The following is a 22,831-nucleotide window of genomic DNA, read 5'->3' as shown; positions in this document are numbered from 1 at the left end:
TATTTAAATGTTAATACTATTATGATATTTGTGCATGTATATAAATAATGTTAAATACGGCATGTCTGCTCATAGAATAATCATTCACATGATCAGCACAATTTTTTTTTATTTAAATGCAAACAAAAGTAGAGCATATGTACAGTATGTGTTTCAATTTATGTTCCAATTTGACACTAAATCACACAGGACAGAACAACATGAAAGTAAGATATACGGTACATTTAGCACATATACAGCAAAAAGTATGTGGACACATCTTCTAATTAACAGGTTTGGTTATTCCAGTAATTCCAATGAAGACGGACCTTAATTCTACAGCATACAATTACATTCTAGAGAACCATTCAGTAAGAAAGCAGTCCAAACAAATTAAACCGAATCACAAATTAATTCAGATCATTTTGAAAACCCATTTGACCAATTAAACAGAATTAATGATTAAATATCATCACTAAGGGGTAATTTACATGGCACTGTTTTCAACTAAAAACAAAAAAAACTTTTTTTGGTGTGTTCATTTACATGACAACAGTGTTTTGGGGGGCTGAAAAGAAGTTTTTGAAAACGATACCGATATCGTCTCCATGTAAACTACAGAAATGTGAATTTGTGAAAACTGACGTCATGCGCATATTACGCTTTCAGTTTATAGATGTAGTGTTTCTTTACAAAGTGAGATCGCCAACTACTGGCCTGGCAGCATAATACAGCATTTTTAGTCTATTTCTTTTTTTGGATCTGTGTGAACAGGGATTATTTTGACAATGTTGTCATCTGTACGTGAAAAGTGCAAATGAAAAACCACCGTATTTAGTACATCATTGTCGTGTAAACATACCCTAATTCTGAACAGCTGATATAAAGACTGGACACACATCATATTTGCTGAAATATTCTTAGGTAAAATGTTTCTCAGGTCAGGTGGAGTGCTCATGGTACGCACAGCACGTACAGCCATAGTCGAAGGCACCACTGTATTACAATTTCAACAGGCTGAGGATTTGCATATAGGCTAGATTATGAATTTATTTATTTATTTATAAAGAGAACAGATATGAAGCAAATTAATGTTCCCCAGCAAGTCATATCAAGCCCGCTGCCTAAGTTTTCAGACACAGCCGACTTTTCGTTTTAATTTTGTTCTGGAAGCTGAATATTCAAGTAAATATTCTGATATTCAGTGCTGCTACACTGGTGCGCACTCACCACCAACTGAACAGGAGTGCAAATTACAGTTATAATTTACAATAGATCACCTTAAGTGTAATCTGTCAAAAAGGCACACTTAATGAGCACTTGGAGTCTTGTGGACTTACAATTGCCACCGTGTGCGCATATCTGTTAGTTCCTAACAAGACTGTAGGGTGTCCCATTTGTCATTTTATTTTTCAGAAGGGTGCTGACGTGCACCCCCTTTGTGGCCCATATGCGCCCTTGATGCGCACTTTCGCCAAGCTCTGTAGTAGACTTCTACCTGATAGAAAGCGGCATTACGTCATGAAAGTTTGGACGGAAGATCACAAGGGCTTAGGGTTCCATTTGGAACAGAGAGAATGATTTAGGTTAACATAACCTGTTACGGACCCCCTAAAAGAACACAGTGGTTGAAAAAAATATGGAATGGGAGAAAAAAAAATGCAATGATTTTGCGTTCACTCACAAAAGTTTTGTGTTGCGTTCCCACAAGAAACTTTGCATTCCCCCGTCTGTTTTTTGCGAGCAAATGCAAAGTTTCTCAGGGGAATGCAACATGCTTGTCAGAGAGCACTAATGTATTGATGTAATTTTTTCTTTATAATAAATTAAAGGTGTCTATTTATGCTACACCAAATGAAAGTCTTAACTCATTTTACAGTGCAAAATGTTTGATTTTCAAACACTGTTAATGTGTGCTGATTATGATCTACTGCTGCTGGGCATCTTCATTCAATTACAGCATTGCGTCATGCTCTGTATCTGTACCACCATCTATAATAAAACACAAAAGAATCACAGACGTTAAAAAGAGACAGAGAAATAGTGATCTACATGTAATGCTAATGCTACAAATGTGGGTGTTTTTTATGTATGCAAGACTATTACTGTTATTTTTATTTTTTTACAGTCTCTAACGGGTTAACTGAAATGGGAAAATTAGTACATAAGAGATTTTAAAAGAAATGTTTCTTTTCCCAGTTTAACATGCAGAAACATGTATATTCTGTTTGATATCAAGCTGATGGTGATCAGTTGAAACAAGAAGAGAAACACACAATGATATGTCAAAATCTAGGGCTTCTCTTTTTAATAAATAATACAATTACAAATAATGATGAATCGAAAATGTTGAAATATACCATATACTTGACAATAGCTCAGTGGGTAGCATTGTCGCCTGCATTGGGTCCCCGATCCAGGCATTCTTTCTCTGCTGGGTTTGCATCTTCTTCCTGTGTTGGCATGGATGCTCTGGTTTCTATCCAAAGACATACAGGACAGGTCAATTGGAGACAGTAAATTGCCCTTAAGTGTGAGTGTGAATGCCTGTGTGAGCGCTGTGATGGACTGGCCATCCATCCAGGGTGATTCCCTGCCTACAGCCAAAGACATTGGGATAGACTAAAGCATCCCTGTTACTTAACATACAGTAGGACAAGTGGTTTGGAAAATGGATGGATGGATACCCTGTACTCCAATTCATGTCAACACAGAGGAAAACTGGGTTCATAAAGTCAGTTCACAGGAACTTTAATATTTGTAATGGTGTTTCTTTGGAATGGTGTCTGATGTCTGAATGAAGTCACATCACTCACTCACTCACTCACTCACTCACTCACTCACTCACTCACTCACTCACTCACTCACTCACTCACACAGACACAATTATTCAGAAACCAAACACTGATTAATCTGTCCTATCTGTTCTTAGAGTTCAGATATCAGATGCAGATGTGATCAGGTAAAATAGCAGGATCTTCCTCAGCCAAAGGTATTTCAGTGGTATCTATTACTTTTCCATCAGTCTGGAGTATTTTTTCAATGATAATCATTTATAATAAAACAGGCTAGTTTTACAAGAAGCGTTCATGCTTGAATTGCACTTTTAAATTCACGTTACTTACTCTTACTCCAGGATACTTTAATACAGCCCTTCTTGATCCCAATATAGATTCCGATCCCAATCACGAATGCAATGACTGCAATCACTGCCAACACTGGACCAGTTATTTCCCAATGTGAACTTGGGGGGAGCTCTGTAATAGTTCAGCAGAGACATTAATGATAGACTCCTGCTATTCTGACCTTATATGTTGACAGACAGGCTGATTGACATTTTATTTCATCCCCAATGCCTAATACATATATGCATGAACATTTACATGAGGCTTTTAATAAGACTGTACCTCGCCTCACATATGCCGGTGATCGACACCAGCAATCAGTTCTTCTCATAACTTGCTTATTTCAAAGGACACTAATGTCACCATTGTCAAACTCAAAGTTTTTCATCCTCCAGAGGATGACTGGCGTGCAAAATAATCCTTCATTGTGTCACATTGAAATATCCAGGCTTTTTTTTTTTTTTTTTTTATACTTAAAAGTATTATTTTTTCACCCAAAATACAAAATTATGCAATCATTTACTTAACCTCATGCAATTCCAAACCTGTATGACTTTATTATGTGGAAGAAAGAAGATATTTCGAAGCATGTTGGAAACCAAACAGTTTTTTTTTTATCGATTATTATGCACTAAAAACCTGGAGAAATTTCTCAAATCTTCTTTTATGTTCCACAGAAGAAAGAAATACAGTATTTGGAATGACATGAAGTTGCATAAATGATGACAGTTTTCATTTTACGTTTCACTGAATTATAATAGATAGTTAATGGAAATATAATGCCATAAATTTGTGTCTTTATTAATGCAAAATTAGGTGTAAATTTGAGCATAAAATATGACGATTTGATAATTATGCCTATAGAAACCAACAAAATCATAAAAAAACAATACATTATAGAAATGTTTGAGCCACTCACCACTAACCGCAATATGGAATTTCCTGTGTAAGATCGTGCTGCTGTTGTTGATCTCCAGTTCATAGTCTCCAGAATGTTCAATTTGGATGTTTCTGATGATGAGGTCTCGGGTATGATCGTTCAGTTTGACAACGCTTTTCCATCTTGCATCAATAGTGCCATTTAATCCATTAACTTGCTCGAGACCATCGACGGTTCCGAGGTTTGTAAGTTTACATTTACTGAATAATTTTACTATCACAGTCTTAATTAATATTGACTTACAATATGTCATTTGAAAGCTCAAAGGCTCAAGATTAGAAATCTACAGTCGTGATATTATAGCGATAAACTCTTTTTAATACGTATCAGGAGTTTGTATAAATACACACACAACATCGAAACGGGGAGTTCTGGACTGTTTTTGTTCAGTGACGATGACAGATAAATTCAATCACACAAACATCGGTGTAGTGTTCATGATAATTATAAGGAACACAAAATCAGTTCGAGTTTTTAGTTAAAAAATTGGAAATTTAAGACGAATACTGAAACATTTGCTTTCTTTACGTAACATTCTCCAGAGAGATAATGTTTCTTTTTTATTGTCTAGGAATTATGCACTCCGAGGTTTTATCAATAATAAATAGCTATATTACCATGTTTGTTAGACTCTTATGAACAGAATAACCCCGCCCCCTGATTTCTTTTTGCAGCGCTGATTGGTCAGTGACTCATAACAGCGTGACCTCAAAAAAACTTAATATTCACTGCACAGTCAAGTCAGTATAACGCTAGTAGTAGAAGTTTTGATGGATGTAACATGCAGTTAACAAATAATTACAGAGAATAAGATAATATATGGATTGTTTGGATTCTGCAGTCAGCCATGTGTAAATGTTCAAGCACAGAATTTTGTACATAGGAATCTTAATTTTTGTATTCTTACTGAAGTTACCTTGTGTAATTCATGGGCCACTGGCATCACACAGCAGAATTACAAAAATAGTAACTGTATTCAAACAGATTTTTCAAACACTCCCCTTATATTCTATTGGTTGCTCAAACAGGTAGTCCTGCCCCAATATCACTCCATTGGTTGAGTCAATGTTGCTTTGTCAAGCTGGTTGAAACAGATCAACGTTTTCTCAACAGTTTGAGTCAGTTTTTTTCCCCTTTCCAGTGAAATCTATGAATGGCTCACTTATAGTTGATGTTGCATATTAAACTGGGAGAGGAAAATATACTTTAACATTGAAAACATGAAAATGAGATCTTAAAATCAATGTGAAACAAATTTAGCAACCCATTTTATTGCCACCCAGTTTTTAATGCAATTTGATGCATTACTAAGTGAAATAGTATATTCAATGAGAAAAAAATAGGGCAGGACTTGATTTTATACATGAGAATTGATTGGATGGTAAAACGTGGGCGTTCCATATGAGAATGGAGCCAGACATGAATGTGACTTCCACAATATCCATTAAAAAAGCTGCTGTTTAAAAAGAAACTGAGAAATCTAAAGACGGTAATAAGAAGTGCAAAAGTGTATGTTTATGTATGTGTAAGTAAATGTATGAATGGATGGCAAAAGAACAGTTTGGAATCTCAGATTTGAACATATGAATTAAACTTCAGAAGAAGAGAAGAGCCATGTTTCTAACATGATGTGCCACTGTGCTTTCAGACAAAACATGAATGTTTCAGACATTACAAAGACTGTATTAGTGTTCATACAGCCACAACAATTGTGCTTAGTGTAAACCATGTTCTGTGTTTCACCTCATATTAATGACTGTATTAATTGTATTAAGAGCCCTTTTTAAAAGTTGCATTCTTCAAGAAGAAAAGCTTAGAAGAACCTCATTTTTAGTGGCTTCATCTTCAAATTTGATTTATAACTTGGTCAGAATTGTGACTTTAACTTTATTGCTTTTTAAGTTGCTCATGGCACATTTTCAAATATTTGCTCCTAAATATCTTTTATGTAAAAAATAAACTATTTCTTTTCAAAATGTCTAAGCCTCTCTTACTATTTGTGTACACAGAAATAATTCATTTGCATACTTGAGCAACAAATTCTCAACTGTCATCTTTCTAAAGAGCCGTCAGTTATGCCTGTAGTCCAGAGGGTTCATGAACTGTGACTGTTTTAGTTTGTGTATGTCAGGTTTGCGTTTGAGCTCAACTACGGGGGGCGACTGTTAAAAGGTTAAGTGAGCAATGAGGGCACTTCCAAACTTCCACAGTATCTGATCATCTTTCTCTATTTTAGTAACACCAGTCTGTAGAGTGACAGTATCTCCCTCCATCAATGACACTGACACCACATCGTCTGTCACAGTAACAAACACAATTGCATTTAGTCTATTAACTCCGTCATTCTAGCTGTTCATCTTTTGAAGTTGCTTTGAAAACATATGTATTGCTATGCAATTACCTGAATTGAGAATGATTATAAAATAAATATTTCTTTGAATCTGGTGTAATAGTTTTACAGCAGTTTTGATCAGAATAAGCACATGTACTCTTAATGTATTTGCTAGTTGCTGCTTTTATTTGTAACTATTTATTTTACAGAAGAAAAAAAATCCAAACTCATCTATAAAGGTGAAACTTGATAATTTTTACAGCACCTAAATTATTCTCAGACAATTAAAGGTGCAGTAAGCGATTTAGAGAAACACTGTTGATATTTGAAATCCAGCCAAATAAACACACCCCTCCTTTCATTGCTCCACCCCCAAAATACATGAACACAAGATTATGTTCAACAAACTGAAGCAAAGAAAAAAAAAAACTAACACACAGGAGTACATACAAGCAATAGTTTGTTGTTAGTCGCCAGCAGCACAGCAGCTCCAGACAAGCAATGACACTCAAAACTGTCCTGTTACTATAGCTAACATTACAACAACAGCATATTCTGTGAGACATAGCAAAACCAACTTGCATATAGTGCAGAAATAATGCAACCTCGACATCCGTTTTCAGGCCTTCCTGCTTCGTTTTCTGCAGCGCAGGAAAGCTTTTCTAATATTAACACGGGTCCTAAAGCTCCTGCCTGATCTTTTTCCAGTGATATTCTTCTGATCTTTTCTTTTTTGTAATGTAATTCAGCCGTCTCTCTTTCTACAGTCTTTCTTCAAATCTCTAGGGCTAACCCCGAATAAAGATTTTTCCATCAACAGTTAATCGTTTATAAGCCATTAGTCGGTTAGTCAGGGAGGAAAAATAAACCAAATTAATGAGCATTTAAAAAATAAATTAAGCACGCGCATAAAGCTTGTCACAGGGGCACCGACATCCATCGCATTAACTTTTTTTTGAGATCGGAACGCAAACATGAGTGGACACGCCCCCTAATGCTGATTGGCTCACACTCTCCTCCCCATCATGAGTGGAAACGCCCCTTAATGCCTATTGGCTACAAGTGTGTTGTGCTGCTTGGTCCGATCCGCTTTCAACAACGTTTCTCAGAAATCACTCACTGCACTTTTAATTATCACATTGTAAGACTTAGGGCCCTTTCACACCTACCTTGTTTGGTCCGGACTTTCGGACTTTTCAGTTTGGTCCGAATCAAAATTACAGGTGTGAAACCTCCCCCGGACCACGGTCCGGACCAAACAGACGAAATTTGGTCCGACGAAAAGAGGTGGTCTCGGTCCGGATCAAACTGAGCAAAGGTTTGGTTCGTCTCTAGTGTGAAAGCATTTTCTGTATGGTTCGGACTTTCAGACTATTTACAGGAAGTTCCGGTGGTTCCCGCGTAGCCTAAACAACTGAAGAAGAATATTTATGTGCAGATCTGTCAGTCCTGCCCACCGCATTTCTTCCAGCTGATTCAAACGCGCGCGCGCGCGTACACACACACATTTTTCCTGCGTCCTGCCGGCGACGATAAAATGTTCGCAAACCGAGGATGTTCGTTTGGCGAATTTGAACTCGCCTCGAGTATAGTCGGTGCTGCAGGGAGTGCCGTAATAATAACAGTATAGTGGCAACGATATGCGTCTGTTCATTCATTCTTGTCAAAGTTACCCGCCGAATTGACAACACACTGACGTCAGACGCACGTCCGTTTACAAACCAATCAATGTCAAGATGCAGCCCATATAGATGATGACGACAGGACGCAAGTACGTAATGTAAAGTTCTTTAGTGCGCTCGCATGATTGCAATGTGAAACCAAACCAAAACTAACCAAATGTATACAATGTATCAAAACATGACCTTTGGTTCGGACCTTGGTGCGGACTTTCAGGTGTGAAAACGCCCTTAATTTACTCACCACGGACAGTAACACTGAAACTCTTCGTTGTCTCAGTTGTGCTCTTGATCTTTAGTTGATAAAGTCCAGTGTGTTCAGTTCTGATGTTTCTGATGGTGAGAGATCCAGTTTGTTTGTCCAGCTCCAGTCTGTCTCCGAATCTCTCATCTTCCTTAGTAAGAGAAGATTCCAGCTGCTTCATTCATGTTAGCTATGAGTTATCATCTCCAAACATCCACAGTATTGTATCGTCTCTCTTTATTTCAGTAACATTAGTGTTTAAAGTGACAGAATCTTCCTCCATCACTATCACCAGAGACAATTTATATGAGACATGCCACTTCCTCAATCCTCAATACAACTATATAAGGAAAACCCGTAACGGCAAAGATGGCGGTTGTATGCACATGTCCCGCCCCTCCCGCTGGAAAGCCAATCATCTGCTTTTAACAGTCAGCAGCTGACCACTAAGGAGCGAATGTACAGTGACGTGACATAACTGCCATATTCAACCTGTGCTTTCGCGCTGTGGCTGGCGCTGAGCCAAAGACGGACGCGCTCAGCGCTTGTCATAGGCTATATCACAACTGTTCAGTGTTTTAACCTCATAATGTTTATTTTAGGTTTCAGACATTTAAATACATATAATTGTTTAAGTGCTTGGCACAACACCGGCATTCTGGATAGAGACGTGAATGAAGTTTGGTGTCGTGAACGTGAACCCTTGCGCATGCGTAGTAAAGGTATAACCTGTGGGGGAAAAGGCATTTTAAACCTTATTTTGGGGCAAAGTCATCAAACTTTTTCAGCGATTTTTATCATATTTTACTGCTGTTTATATACATGCAGTTTTTATGTCCCGGTGACCAGTGAAAGTGCAGTTCTGACTCTCTGCCCATTCATTTAGATAGGAGCCTGGTCTTGTTAGTCCGAAATAGCTGCCCGGAGGCGTTGCCAAGATGGCGGCCGAGTGGCACGACTTGCCTAAAAGGACTTTGCTATCACCGTCTTCACTCCGTCTGCCACAGCAACAAACACATCTGAAGAGAGATTGCAAAGTCTTAATATATGTGCTGTTATTGTTATTATTAATTCTTTATATATATATATATATATATGAAGAGTTCAGATGCAAAAGCCTCTAAGTGCCGTCTGAAATTTTCTTCTAGAATGATCATTTTTATCAAGCTCGTATATTTAAGTTCAATAATTTCACTTAAATGGCAATGAAAATTACCTATTAATTGTCATTTAAGTGAAATGACTGAACTTAAAGGTGAACTAAGTAACTTTTTTACCTTAACTGAACAGCTTCGGAGTCATTGGAATGGTTATATTACTTATTTCGGGTTGAATGGTGGTCGTTTCGCACCCCCCTGGTGCCTGTGAGCGGAAAATACGCACTTGCAACTTTGAGACGGCGGGCCACCGGCCGCCGCATCAGGAAGTCTCGCGTGATATCAGGTCTCGCGATGTAAACAATTGCTTTACGGCCAAAAGAAATCTGCTAAAATGCTGTCATTATTGCGCTCCCTCACGCTGTTTGAACCCGAATGAAGAAGACGTTTTAAAGCATGTCCCATCTGCTTTGATGTCGTTGATCTACTAGCCTCTGGTGTCCGAGAATCGCCTACGAGTTTTTACAACAGTGTTGTCAAATATCTATTCCGAAGCTGTGGGGGGAGCTCTAGAGAGAAACCTGCGAGCAAAAAGCGAGAATACAGCGAAGAAATCCCGAAGTTACTGAGCCCCGCTTTAAATATACGAGCTTTATAAAAATGATCATTCTAGAAGAAAATTTCAGATGGCACTTAGAGGCTTTTGCATCTGAACTCTTCATATATATATAGCTATATTTCAACCGTAGTCCCTGGGTGGGGGTACAATACTGCTGTGAAAAGCAGTGTATTCACAAAGAAAATAAATGAGGACAACATTTTCATTTTTAAGCTAACTATCCTTTAAGAATAATATGTACTTACAGCATTGCAATATACTTGGTGCAATCTATTATAAATAGTACAAAATTAAAAGGAGGAGAAAACATACTCATGCCAGAATATTGCTCAATCCTCGCCATGTTGGATTCTTCACTGGATTTGACATGACCAGATGGAGAAACTGGAAAACACAAGAGAAAAAAAATAAACTACACAAGAAATGATTTGTATAAAAATAGTTCTTTTCACAGCCTCGGATGTCAGCTTTTGCTCTTTTCTACATGTTCTTGTAATGTGTGAATGTTAAATAAATATGAAAATGCATTATTATAGATGCTTTTATAAACTGAGATTTATTTTTTATCTTTCTTTAGTATTTCTATCCCGCCAAAACAGTAAGAAATATGTTTGTGTTGTACTCAGAATTTTTTTACAGGCCGTTAGAGACACAAGTGTGATACGTGCCCTGAAAATATTATTTTTCACTAAATTGAAACAAAAAACGATGTTTGGCTCATACAGTGACCTGATCTATAAAACCTTATTAAAATTAAAGAGTGAGTGAGTGAAAAATGTGTGCGTCCCCAATTAGCAATTGCATTCGTATATTTTGACAAAATTCCTATTATTGCACTCAATCAGTGTCATCCATTTAAGGAAAAAACTTATTTTACAGAGGTGACTCAACAGCATATAGTAGGAAGAAGCAAAACATGTCATATCAGGCCAAAATCAGCATGACTCAGATGCCACACACACAAGGCTACATCAAGCTTAAACAAAAGCACATTATAAACATAATGCATGTCTTAAACTTTAATAGGCTACTGTTGTCACATTTATCTCATACAAATAAATATAGCAAACTGTAAACGTTAGTGTAAAGTAAGAGTCCTAGTACTACTGACACAACCGGTCCCACATGACCAGGGTGAGTTATTCATTAAGCAGACGCTTGTGTCCACAAATAATGCGCAGAATATTATAGGCCGTCAGCGCCCTCTAGTGTCTATATCACCAAACACACTGCAGATTTTAAAAACAGGAGATAGCAGCAAATGCGCATTTTCTATGGCTTATTGAAACCGAAAGTATTGAATATTAATAAAAAATAAATATCTTACCGTCCAAGAGTAATAAAACCCCCAAAAGAAAGGAAAGGATCCTCATGGTGATGCCGTTTCTGACCGCATCTAAACTGAATGACAGCAGTGATTCAGTGTAGGCTACTGATGATGGGCTCGTGTCAAACCAACCAAGTCACGTGATTTCTGCAAAAGAGGATGTGTTACGTCATACTATTTCGACGTGAACCTGGACTAGGTCAAAATGGCCAAACGTGTTCATACACATACTTGATCATGGCAAAACATAGGCTTTTATTCGTAATTAGTTAGTTCAGATTAACTATTTATATAGTGGGACTTTTTAGAAATTGTCCAGGGGCCAGTTAATAAAATGACCCAGTAGGAATATATATTTTACAATGTTTAGCAACAGTCATCGTTAGCTATCCTAGACCAGCCACGTATCACGTATTATGATGCCACCGTTTATCAAAACATTTCAGAACCATGCAAGTTCTAAAATATGAGAACGTAAACAATGATTTAAATAATAATAAAAAAACACATCTCATTAAAATAATAGCCTAATAAATACTTACGTAATACTTGAAAACTGTGTGACAAATGATGACAGCTAATAGCAGTTTCTTATGGGACACAAAAGAGTCTTCCACAGGATGTGATACTTACCAGAAAAGCTCAGGTAAGCTATTTGCTTCCAACAAACCGAGAGCACGAATGAACACGTTCCACACATGCGCACTACCAAGTGAAGCCTTCTATCTCAAAAGACTGCAAACATGTCATTTTCAGACGAGTAAAGATTTTTTTCATTTCCAAGTGCTTTTCTCATTGACTGATTAAGATTTGTCTCTGCCTGACTGTCTTTTCGGTGTCTCATTAAAAAAAATAAAAATAATAATAATAATAATAATTGCATTACAAAAATAAAAATAAACATTGAATATCATTTGACATAGGCTATCTGTATTTTGAACGTAGGTGAATGCTCATCCACTAATGGGGCTCCGTTAGAAGCGTTACAAGAGACAGGGAATTGTTCAGACTTTTATATGAAATCTTGAATATTCACAGCAAATGGCAGAATAAAACATATCAGCAGCTATCCAGTTTGATTGGATATTGTATAGGCTACAGCCTTGGTAAGTTGTCAACAAGTATAGCCACGAGATATTAAATGTGGTGTTATTCAACCACGCACATTCATACCTAAAGAAAATGGCGGAGCAAGCGGCATGGTGACTGTGGTGAGGTGAAAGTGAAAGTATAAAGCGTAAACTAACGTCAACGCACAATAAGACGTTTCAAAATAAAAGTCTTACCAGTATACACATACAGCATAAAGGGAATTTAGAACGACTTCCAAGAAGTATCACTGCCTTTCTGAGTGCAAAAAAACTGCCTGTCTCCAAGTGAGCATTAGTGCTTATTTTCCTTAACTGTGCAGCATCACCGATCCATGTTGATCTTTGCAGAAATATCATAGGCTAATAAGGCTATACATATGATATATAGCTTACATATAACACAAGGAAAAATGTAGGCTACATACAGTAAGCCAATACAATACATTCAGACAAACTCACACCAAACACACATTTAAAAATACTAAATAATGTGATGTGATATGATATTTGTCAGAAAGAGGTTTAAGAATGTTGAAAGCTAAGGCTGGGTATCTGCACGGATTTCCCATTTGATTCGACTTAATTCAGTGTCAAAAGGTCAGATTTGGATATAGCTATCAGTTCATTTGGGATCCTTTCAGATATATATTGCACGTCAACAAATATCACTGACCATTACAGGTTAACAATCTAATTTCATTATAATCATTGAGCACAGAGGAGATTAGAGTAATTTTTTGCACATCAATTAACTCTCATTAGAGTATTAGTAGACTTGTCTCATGCAGCCAAGAAATACGGTGTGTCAGAGTGTAATGTTAGAAGATGGTGAGCCAAAAAAAAAAAAAAAGAGTCTTAAAAATGTAAACAGTTAAAGAAAAGCTTAGCACAGTACTAAAAGCGGCCGCTTTTAGAAAATGAGAGGTGACCAAACCCACCAGTGAGACCTGACCTAAACGAACAATCAATCATTAACTCCTCCATCAGCAAGGATCTGGAGGTCTTTCTTGCTTATGTTGTTTGTCTTTGATGGAGATTCCCTTAAATGGCATCCTTGCTGAAAGGGATTTCCCAGGTTTGTTGATTTGCTGATGGTCTAGTCATGTCTGGAGAGACATCTTTGGGAGGCAAATTACATTGGCGTTTGAGAGTGAGAGTGGAAGAGAGCGATGTTCATTCACTCCCCTCACCTACATTTCCAACCAGTGCTAAGAATCAAACCCACGACCTTTAAGTTACAAGTCAGCAACTCTAACCATTAGGCCACAACTGCCCAATGTAAGAAAACATGTTAACACAGTGCTTATGTGAATTTTTAAAAAACACATTTTTACTGAATTTTAAAGGATACATTCATATGTAAATATGAACTTATCTCTGAGGTAAAAAAAAAAAAAAAAAAAAACTAGTAATTGTGTAAAATATTTATCAATATGAACAAACCACTCTGCTGTACTATGTAAATGAATAACCTATTTTGCAGGGTAAGGTTAGCCCAAAAAGGTCTCTGTCCCATATTTACCCAGCGACCAGGTTAAAAAACAACCCACATTGAACTTCAAAAGAAGATGATCCTGGGTACATAAATGCTGTTGACTTGAAGGTTTAGCTGATCTGGGCTGATGGAGGTGAAAAAGACTCAATTCACTTCTCTTCCATCAGTCAAATCATTATTGTCCTATGTACAGAGTTTAATGGACCTTGGATGTTTCTGCACAGAACACACACACACACACACACACACACACACACACACACACACACACACACACACACACACACACACACACACACACTCACACTATCATTATGCATTATCAGACAGACACATTACTGATTTAATACAATTTAAAATTCTGTATATAAAACATAAGATATAATTTGTAAAATGTGTAAAAAATGTAAAATGAAAGTTTAGTATTAATAATATTGTAAGACTTGATTTTCCTGCTAAGACAAATGCTGTGTTCAAAACACCTTGCAATAAAACACACCCCTGGAGAGAAGATCTCAAAGAAAGAGCACAGGACATCACCTTGTCCAAAAATGTATCCTTCCTTATCTGCACATCCCCCTCTCCCTTCTCCCTTCCCCCTGATTCAAATCACAGAAAGTTCACTAAGAATGTATACAACACCACATATGATGTATCTTGTAAATCTATTGTTTTTTTCCCTTTCATGTTTGGTATCATTTTAAATGTCTCAGTGCGATTGGTAAAATGGTCTCAATTTCATTGCAGTCATTGGTATTATGAGAAAGATTGAAAACCTTTTTCTCCTTTTTGGGTGGTGTCTATTCAAGCTATCTGATAATCCTCTACTCTCCCAGGAAAACCAAGTGTAACCCTCTGGGGTGTGAATAGACCCAAAAACAAGCCTTTTGTTCTGGTCTGGGTATTTAAGGGTAAGTGGCAGAGCAGTCTTTGGGAATCTGTAACCAGAAAACCCCATGCAGTGCTGAGTCTTAAACTCGGAATACACTCAGACTCCACTGTGTGTCTCTGTCAGTTATGCATTTCTTACTCTTAGAGTCATCTTTGAGCAATTGACGTCATGTATCTCTGGAATGGCTTTACTTGTGTAATTGGCATGATACATTTTTACCTGACAAATAAAATGTTATATTAGTCTGGGCTCTCCTGAAATCATTATGACCAGTAGATTATGAGGAGGCTGGTGTAAGGGGTTTTACAGTCAAAGACCCAGAACCAGATATGATGAATGAAGACCCGGAGTCAGAATTATAATACATTGAAGGAAAGTTTTACTTAAGATAGTTTGCAGGTTCATCAGCAAAAGTCAGCTTCAAGACTCAAACAGGAGTTCGTAGGCAGCTGTTACTGCATTCAGATTTCAAATACAGACATTAGAGAATACATGAAGGGACATTTCAGTAATTACACTGGCAACTTCTATAACAAAGTAAAATCTCACAAGCCTAGAGAAGTCATTCAACTAATTTGAAATATTGATTAATACCTTGATTATAATCACTCATTACATATAAATTGAAGCAGAACATTGATTTCATAATCCACTCCTTCACTGGTGCTACCACAGATCTGTGTCCAGGATACGTCAAACTAAAGGCGCATGTATGAACAGAGCAGTAGGCACGTCATCTGAAGAGCTTTTGATTTCTGTCTATCACTGACTTGACAAGTTGTACAGAAATGGCTAAATAAACCACTTTTTTGTACGAGGTACAACCGATTAAAGAGGTATTAGCAAACCCTGCACCCTCTGACCAAGATCAGACTGGCGAGGCTGTGTCCGTGAAATCCACGTAAACCAAGGGCGTGTGACTCTGTGCGGCATTGGGTCCAGAATGAACAGATAATAGTAATAACAGATAAATAGAACAGTAATAATGGGTTACCCAAAATAATAAAATATTTAAATTAATCAATAACATTAATCGTGGAGCTAAAGTAATATTGAAACTAAATTCTAATAAATTAAGTGAACTTCACGGGAGCGCTGAAAAGACATACACGCATTATACCTTCGCCCACACCGTTGGATTCCGTCATTGGGCCGATGGGTGGTCCTTGATGCATTTAAGAAATGATTTAACTATCACATTTTAAAGTCTTTTGCTTTCAGTGCATGTAATTTGATATATTTGTGTACTAAATTTTGATTTGCTAAATCAGCTCTAAGATAAGCAGCATGTTAATTGTTTCATTATGGGTGAGTTTAATTCCAACACCATTATGTTTGTAGCAGTGATGTGCGGTGGTGGTTTAAAATGTGAAGGCATCCTCAAATTTTTTTATATACTGTATATCAAAGGTAAATGTATGTCCGTTACACTTCATTTTCCTGGTTAAATAAACATTACATAAAAAGAGAGACAAATTAAATTCTATTTTGCATTTTTGTTTTTTGCTATAACTATGTAGATTTATATTTATAAAAAACAAAAACAAAGTGTTTTTTACACATTTTTACATTTATTCCAAAATAATAACTAAAGACAGTAACAATGTAAACAATGTATATTATTTGTGAACTAATGTTCAGCTTTTCTTTTTAATAATCAACTTTAAGTCATCAAGCTTGTACACACTGGTCAAAGACACAAAGATGTACCTTTAATTTCCCCAAGCTGACTGCTCACTAAAAAAAACCCACAGTCATCAAGTTTTCAGACCATTTCGAGTTTGATTTCTACATAACATAAATTGTTATTGAAATGGCTGAGTTGTTTACTTTTTAATTAGTCTTCCCATTAACGCCATCATTTTCTTCATTCAGGCTGAAGTGGCAGGATTTATTCTGTGAACCAATCAAATCCAATCATATCCAATCATAACGCCATGGAGACATTGCCTCCTCTAATGTGATATTCCCCCATTCATTCTCAATTACCCCCCACTAAACCCACCACACGCATTAGGCTGTCTGGTAAGTCAATGGGGACAGAGGAGGTGCGCTAGTATCTTCACCTGCGGATGTCGCTGTTACTTTATAAAAACGAGTGACTTAAACATTTTAATGTCAAATTTTGTAATATCTGCGCCGTTTTAATGTTTGTAATATGGATTTTTTTCTCTTTCAGTTTTTTGACGAGACACTGCCTCCCTTGACTTTCCTGAAGAGCCAGATTTCTGGTTTTTGGACCCGTCTGAGCTCTGAACAGACTGAGCTTCTTCCTCCTGTAGTCCACCTGTAAACAAACAACACTATCAGTTGCATGTTTCTACTAATGCTGTATCATTTCATTTAGCAGTCTGAATCTCTTAACACATGTGTGCATTTTAAATAGTAATACATAAGAGCTAGTATAAACTTAAATAATATAAAACAATGCCATTTACATTTTCTATCAGTTAAATGCATATGTATGACCACACTGAGTTCATAATGTAAGTGCTGAAAAGTGTTACCTAGTGCTGTTTTCAAAGATTTAAACCTCATACAAACATTGAGTTTATTTTTTGTGCTTGTATACGCAGAGTTTATTTTTTAATATATAAGGTATATTTTAGATTTTCCCTGTACAGATATCACATCATCAGACACATTAACGTATTCTGATAAAGACAGTAATATAGTGAGGCTCTTCATGAGTATCTCTTACCTGATGATGACGGGTTTGTTCCTGTTGATTTCACTGGCTTCTGAGTTTTAGATGCAAACAATCCAATTAAGTCTTTACCAGCATTTATACCAGCATTTATACCAGCCGTGATCCAGCTTTCCCTGTCTAGGCTGTAATGAGGAATCAGAAAAGAAAATAAGCAGTGATGGGTGAAACAAGTTGCAAATTATACTATATGAATAAATGACTGCATGCCATAAAAGTTAATCATTTGCATAAAACACTCCCAAATGATCTCCTCTGCAGCCTTTCTTCACTCTCTGCAAATTTATTATGCTTTCTAAAGACATGCTCACATTTTTTCATACGTTTAGAAAAAAATCAGAAGAACTGATGAAACACGATTTGTTTGTGAACATTTGCAAGAAGATTTACACTATGCACTACGGTTAGTGAATGAGAATATTTGTTAAAATATAATGCATTTTAAACAAGATTTATATTGATATGAATTCTAGCCAGTCATTGTAAAGGAGAAAATGCTGACGAGTGTTTAAATGTGATAATTGAAAAGGAGCAAATACACACGTTCATTTTTAATAAAAAAAATAAAAATAATAACAAGTCAACATTTTCCACTAGGTAAAGCTTGCCCTCTAGTTTAAATGTGTTTGTTGTGGTTAGGGGTTTTCGATTCCAGGTTTTTTGTAGTCGACTCCTGACTCCCACCGCATGAGTCGATGGAATAGAGTCCTCGACTATATTTACTTTACATCAAAACAGGGTCAGGAATAATACAAGATTGCAGTCATTAAACACTCAATTAATTTATTTTCCCCCTGACACAAAGCCTTAAAATCCCCTTGTGTGTTCAACAGCACACTTTTGACTTAATGACTTAATTGATGAGCTATCAACATTGCTAGCTGTTGTGAAAAGTCAAGAAAAACAGCCGTGGTTGAATATTATGTCAGAATTAAATAAACAAGAAAGAAGGTATTATTTAATGAATCTTATTATAATGGTCAGGTGATGCTGCTAAACACACATGATCATTGTCTTAGAAGCTTGGCCAGAAGAGTTAGAGATACTAAAAATTAATACAATACAATTAATATGTACACTTATGTGTTTATTCTTGATGTGATTTTTTATGATTTATGTTTAGTTTAATGATTATAAACACAAGGTTAACCATGGAAAACCAAATCTATATTTATTGCATTCATACACATTAAACTAAAGCTGATAAGGAGGTATGTATTTCTAAAGTAAGCTACATGTAGGATAAATGTATGTGACAAATTTTCTGCGACAGCTCTCTGACGCGGTGTAATAAAAGTGTCAGAATTCCTCGCTTCATTTTGTTCACTCCTTGCTTACAGTGCACTCATCTGCCATGCACTATATAGGGATCAGAGAATCAGTATTTCAGATAACGATAATCAATTCCTAAGCTTGAGTCGACCCCATTTGTACTAATTTTATAAGAAATTGTAATCATTTTCTACTAAAGCAATTATTAAAGCAGGTATTGTTCCATAAAGCTGTGGTTGTACAGTATCAGAGGGGAAAAGCTCTATTTTATACCACAAAGAGACATGTACTCACCTCAGTTTACAGTTTGATTCTCGTATCACGTCACTGAGCTGCTTCCCTGAGTCCCCTATTTTATTGTTTCTCAGATCAAGCTCTTTTAAAAACTGCAGTGCATTTGAGTTTGTCAAAGACTGAGTTAAAGAAGAAACATCTGTAATGCCACAGTCATTTAGGCTAGAAAGAGACAAACAGACAGAAGAACAGAGATCATCTTACTTTGACCAGATCACAAAAATCTAAGGTGAACAATGTGAATGCTTCTCGAGATATTTAGTAGGGATGCACCGAAACGGTTTTGGACGGCCTAAATCAGTGACTGAAACAGACGTTTAATTAGCACTTCTCCAAAGGCCCGCTTTGTGTTCAGCATCTACTTCATGCACACAACTTAGACAAGATACAACAGTTAAACATGTCAGCTGTGTGGACACTAGCTCTGGATTGACTATATATATATATATTTTATTTTTTTTTTATTTTATTTTTTTATCTGTAATTATATGGTTTCCTAGATCTAAAATCCTGGAGTCTGTGTTGTTTTCTGTTTATGCTTGAACAAACCTTTTGTATTTAACTTTTTGTATTTGTAGCATGCCTGCCATCCAATAATGGCAAAAAGCTTTGTTACTTTTAATATGAAGCAAAGTCTCAACTTTAAAATGCTGTCGATTTTATTGCTAAATTAAAAAAATAAATGATGTTTCGGCACTCTTAATGCGCCATGACAGATCACTGTAGAGCCTCAGTTCAAGCGGAGCACAGATCAAGTGCACATGAACCGATCATCTCCTCTTTACTATTAGTTACAGCACAAAATAAACATGGGTGAACACCAGAAAGTATGTTGAGAGATACATTACAACTTTATTGAAATTAATCATGTCTCATGTAAGTCTCATGTAATCCTTCAGTGTTTCAACCAGGGAAAGACGTCAATAAAACAGCTTGTAGCCTATACACTTAATGTTACTTTTATGTTAAGAAAGCTGTTCAATGTCCATGAACTCATAAACTTAGTTAAGCGCATTTTGCTAAATACACTTTTTTACATATTCATTATATTTTTACTTAAACTATATAATGAAGACATCACAAAAACATGTTATGTTTGTAATAAATCTGTCATGAAAACAAGTTATTACCATTAATTGTTGTTTAAATGTTTATATTTCACTAACAAACTGGAGTAGAAACCGTTCTGTTGTTAAAAAGTTGATTTAAAACTCGCCATAGGTGCAATTTAAATGTTTGTACAACTCAATTTTAATTGTTGGTTATTAAATAATTTTGATTAATTAATTGATTATTCATTTCTAATGAATCGTTTTTTGGCTAAGTGCATCCTGAAGTTTTGATTTCGGTTTTGACGCAGAATTTTCGATTCAATGCATACCTAATATTTACGGTGACGCATTGCTGCCACATACATATTATTTTTTTCCCCTCAATTATGTCGTAATAACGAGAGCTTATGTCGTTTTAACGACATCTTTTCTCGTAATAACGAGATCTTATGTCGTTAAAACGACATATTTTTCTCGTAATAAGGAGATGTTATGTCGTTAAAACGACATCTTTTTTTTCCCTTATAAGGACATGTGTAGTCATGTACAAAATATGCCTTTATCCACATAAAATTGACAGCCTATCGCGCCTTTATCACACGTTCAAAAAGCTTAAGCAAATAGTAGCAGCCCCCAATCATGCAAAACTCAATGAGGCCCTTTTTTGAAAATATATTTTAAATAGGCCTATAAGTTTTTTTTTATATATATATATAGGCTATATGATAGCCTATATTATAAGATTTATTTTTGTTAATAGGCTATATCTTCATTCATTACCTAGAGATATAATTAACCAAAAAGTAGTCAAAACACATCTAACAGAAAATTTTACAACATTGTGTTCTTATTTTGTTTAATTAACGAAATGTCAATCTTCGTCTTTATAACAGAAGATACAATACGAAGATACAATACAATACAAAAATCTTCAAGATACAGCCTACAATCTTCACATAACGGATTGTCACCTTATAAACAGTCCTTTGTGTGGTGGAATAAGCAATGCTATATAGAAATATATAATATAATTTATTTTATTATTTTATTAGTTCATTATTTACCCTAACTCAACTAATTAAATGTGAAGAGCTGGATACTAATTACTAATGAAATAATGTCAAATATTAACTGTAGGCTATTGATTAGAGTTGCCATAGACTAAAGGATTTTTTTAGACTAGCAGTCATTCATTTAAGCTATAAGGACTAATCGCACGTTTATATTCAATCCTGGGTGCATATAGGCTGTAGCCTATATTCCGCGCTCAAGCGCATGCATAAAACTTGCCGCAAAGCGCCGGCAAAAGTAGGCTAATGATATAATAAATGTAGGCTGTCTGAAAAAAATAACGAAGCATTTTAATTGTTTATTAATGAACTAGTCTTTTCTAAATCAGTGGCTGCATACATATCTCCATACATCTCCGCTGTAATGTAGCCTAGATGCGCCGATTACATAATCAGATGGTACCGTATTTGCTTTCGATTGGATTTTTTTCGTTGGTGGACATTTTTTTTTATAAACTTTATAGTTATATTTCTCATGTCTGTGAGGCTTGTCTGCACACTGTTTTTCATTTCATTTTTGAGACGCGCTCCAATTCACAGAGATCATGAAAGCGCGCCCTGTTCGTTTTCTTTTATTTTACAAAAGCACACCGTTTTCTTGTTGTTGTGAGTTTACACAAATAAAAGTAGTTGCGACTGATGTATTATTATTTTCTGTATGACCAGAAATGATGGAGTATTTTAAGTTGTTTCCACTGTTGATAGGAAAATGCGAGTGATGGCACCGGCGCCTCCATCCATAGTGCGCGCTCCACACTCTGCACAAACACTCGGATATGCGCTTCAAGAGGATTATCCGTCTGGCATGGCCGCTCGCTCTAACGTTAACCTAGATAAATAGCAAATATTTATCTAGGTTAACGTTAGAGCGAGCGGCCATGCCAGACGGATAATCCTCTTCATGTTTAACTAATCAAATTCTGTTGCATTTTATTGCGGCAGTTTGAAAAGGGCGGCTGAAACACTTAGCCTATACAGATAAACGCCCAACGCTGGTGTTAAAATAAATATTGTTTATGGGCTAATTAATGCCACAATAATTTGTTTATTTTATTGGCTACTTGTATTTTTCATTTTTGCTTTGCATTGAATACCATTGAATATTTGCATTGAATGCAGTGAATATTTGCTGTGCACCGCAATGCCATCCTCCCATAGAAAGACACGTTAAGAGCCACCTATTTATAATAAAGGGTTTCTATGGAAGGAAAACGCTTAACGTATAATTAAATGCATTGCGTTCATATTCTTTATCACTGAAGCTTTTTCTTTATTATAAGGGTGTATTATTCCATTAAAGGACTGTTTATAAGGTGACAATCCGTTATACATCTTGAAGATTTTTGTATTGTATTGTATCTTCTGTTATAAAGACGAAGATTGACATTTCGTTAATTAAACAAAATAAGAACACAATGTTGTAAAAAATAAACAACTTAGGCTGTGTTCTGTTAGATGTGTTTTGACTACTTTTTGTTTAATTATATCTCTAGGTAATGAATATATAGCCTATTAACAAACATAAATCTTATTAGGCCTATATAATATATCATATTAAAAAAAACTTATATATAAAATATAAAAAAGCCTATATAAAATATATTTTCAAAAAAGGG

General features: G+C 35.9%; 3 protein-coding genes across 6 annotated transcripts in view; all 3 read right to left on the bottom strand.

Annotated features, from left to right (window-relative positions):
* Nucleotides 1-22,831, bottom strand: part of LOC311295964 (uncharacterized protein) — a 597,210-nt gene that overhangs the window by 324,635 nt on the left and 249,744 nt on the right. The gene's annotated exons all lie outside the window — the stretch shown is intronic.
* Nucleotides 93-13,395, bottom strand: LOC311295968 (uncharacterized protein). Of its 4 annotated transcripts, none has more exons than XM_084417551.1 (10): nucleotides 11,885-13,395; nucleotides 11,343-11,489; nucleotides 10,328-10,399; nucleotides 9,285-9,318; nucleotides 8,300-8,592; nucleotides 6,222-6,340; nucleotides 4,024-4,189; nucleotides 3,105-3,236; nucleotides 2,340-2,458; nucleotides 93-1,971 (listed from the first exon to the last, which is right to left on the bottom strand). In XM_084417551.1, exons 5-9 carry the CDS (start codon nucleotides 8,478-8,480, stop codon nucleotides 2,358-2,360), a joined length of 699 nt encoding a protein of 232 aa, XP_084273677.1. In that variant the 5' UTR covers nucleotides 8,481-8,592; nucleotides 9,285-9,318; nucleotides 10,328-10,399; nucleotides 11,343-11,489; nucleotides 11,885-13,395; the 3' UTR covers nucleotides 93-1,971; nucleotides 2,340-2,357. The 4 variants fall into 4 exon arrangements, with proteins under 4 accessions (XP_084273677.1, XP_084273679.1, XP_084273678.1 ...); XM_084417553.1 differs by having other exon boundaries at nucleotides 11,343-11,416; XM_084417552.1 differs by having other exon boundaries at nucleotides 11,976-13,395.
* The window catches only part of LOC311295942 (uncharacterized protein), a 73,008-nt gene continuing 66,554 nt past the window's right edge, over nucleotides 16,378-22,831 (bottom strand). The window contains exons 36-38 of the mRNA XM_084417494.1: nucleotides 19,094-19,255; nucleotides 17,522-17,652; nucleotides 16,378-17,107 (exon numbers count right to left, since the gene is read on the bottom strand). Of these exons, the coding sequence (XP_084273620.1) occupies nucleotides 16,965-17,107; nucleotides 17,522-17,652; nucleotides 19,094-19,255 (436 nt within the window). The 3' untranslated portion in view covers nucleotides 16,378-16,964. The remainder of the gene's footprint in view (nucleotides 17,108-17,521; nucleotides 17,653-19,093; nucleotides 19,256-22,831) is intronic.

This window comes from Rutilus rutilus, assembly GCF_951802725.1.
Source record: "Rutilus rutilus genome assembly, chromosome: 8".
Lineage (NCBI taxonomy): Eukaryota > Metazoa > Chordata > Actinopteri > Cypriniformes > Leuciscidae > Rutilus > Rutilus rutilus.
The sequence above is the reverse complement of the archived record's forward strand: the minus strand, read 5'-3'. Positions and strand labels throughout refer to the sequence as shown.

What these genes read in the sequence shown, in the direction of transcription:
- LOC311295968 (XM_084417551.1), bottom strand. Translation starts at nt 8,480, where the DNA reads ATGAAGCAGCTGGAATCTTCTCTTACTAAGGAAGATGAGAGATTCGGA. An exon ending in ATTCCATATTGCGGTTAGTG is followed by an intron (nt 3,237 to 4,023) that starts GTGAGTGGCTCA and finishes GAACTATTACAG; the next exon opens with AGCTCCCCCCAAGTTCACAT. An exon ending in TAAAGTATCCTGGAGTAAGA is followed by an intron (nt 2,459 to 3,104) that starts GTAAGTAACGTG and finishes GTCTTTGGATAG; the next exon opens with AAACCAGAGCATCCATGCCA.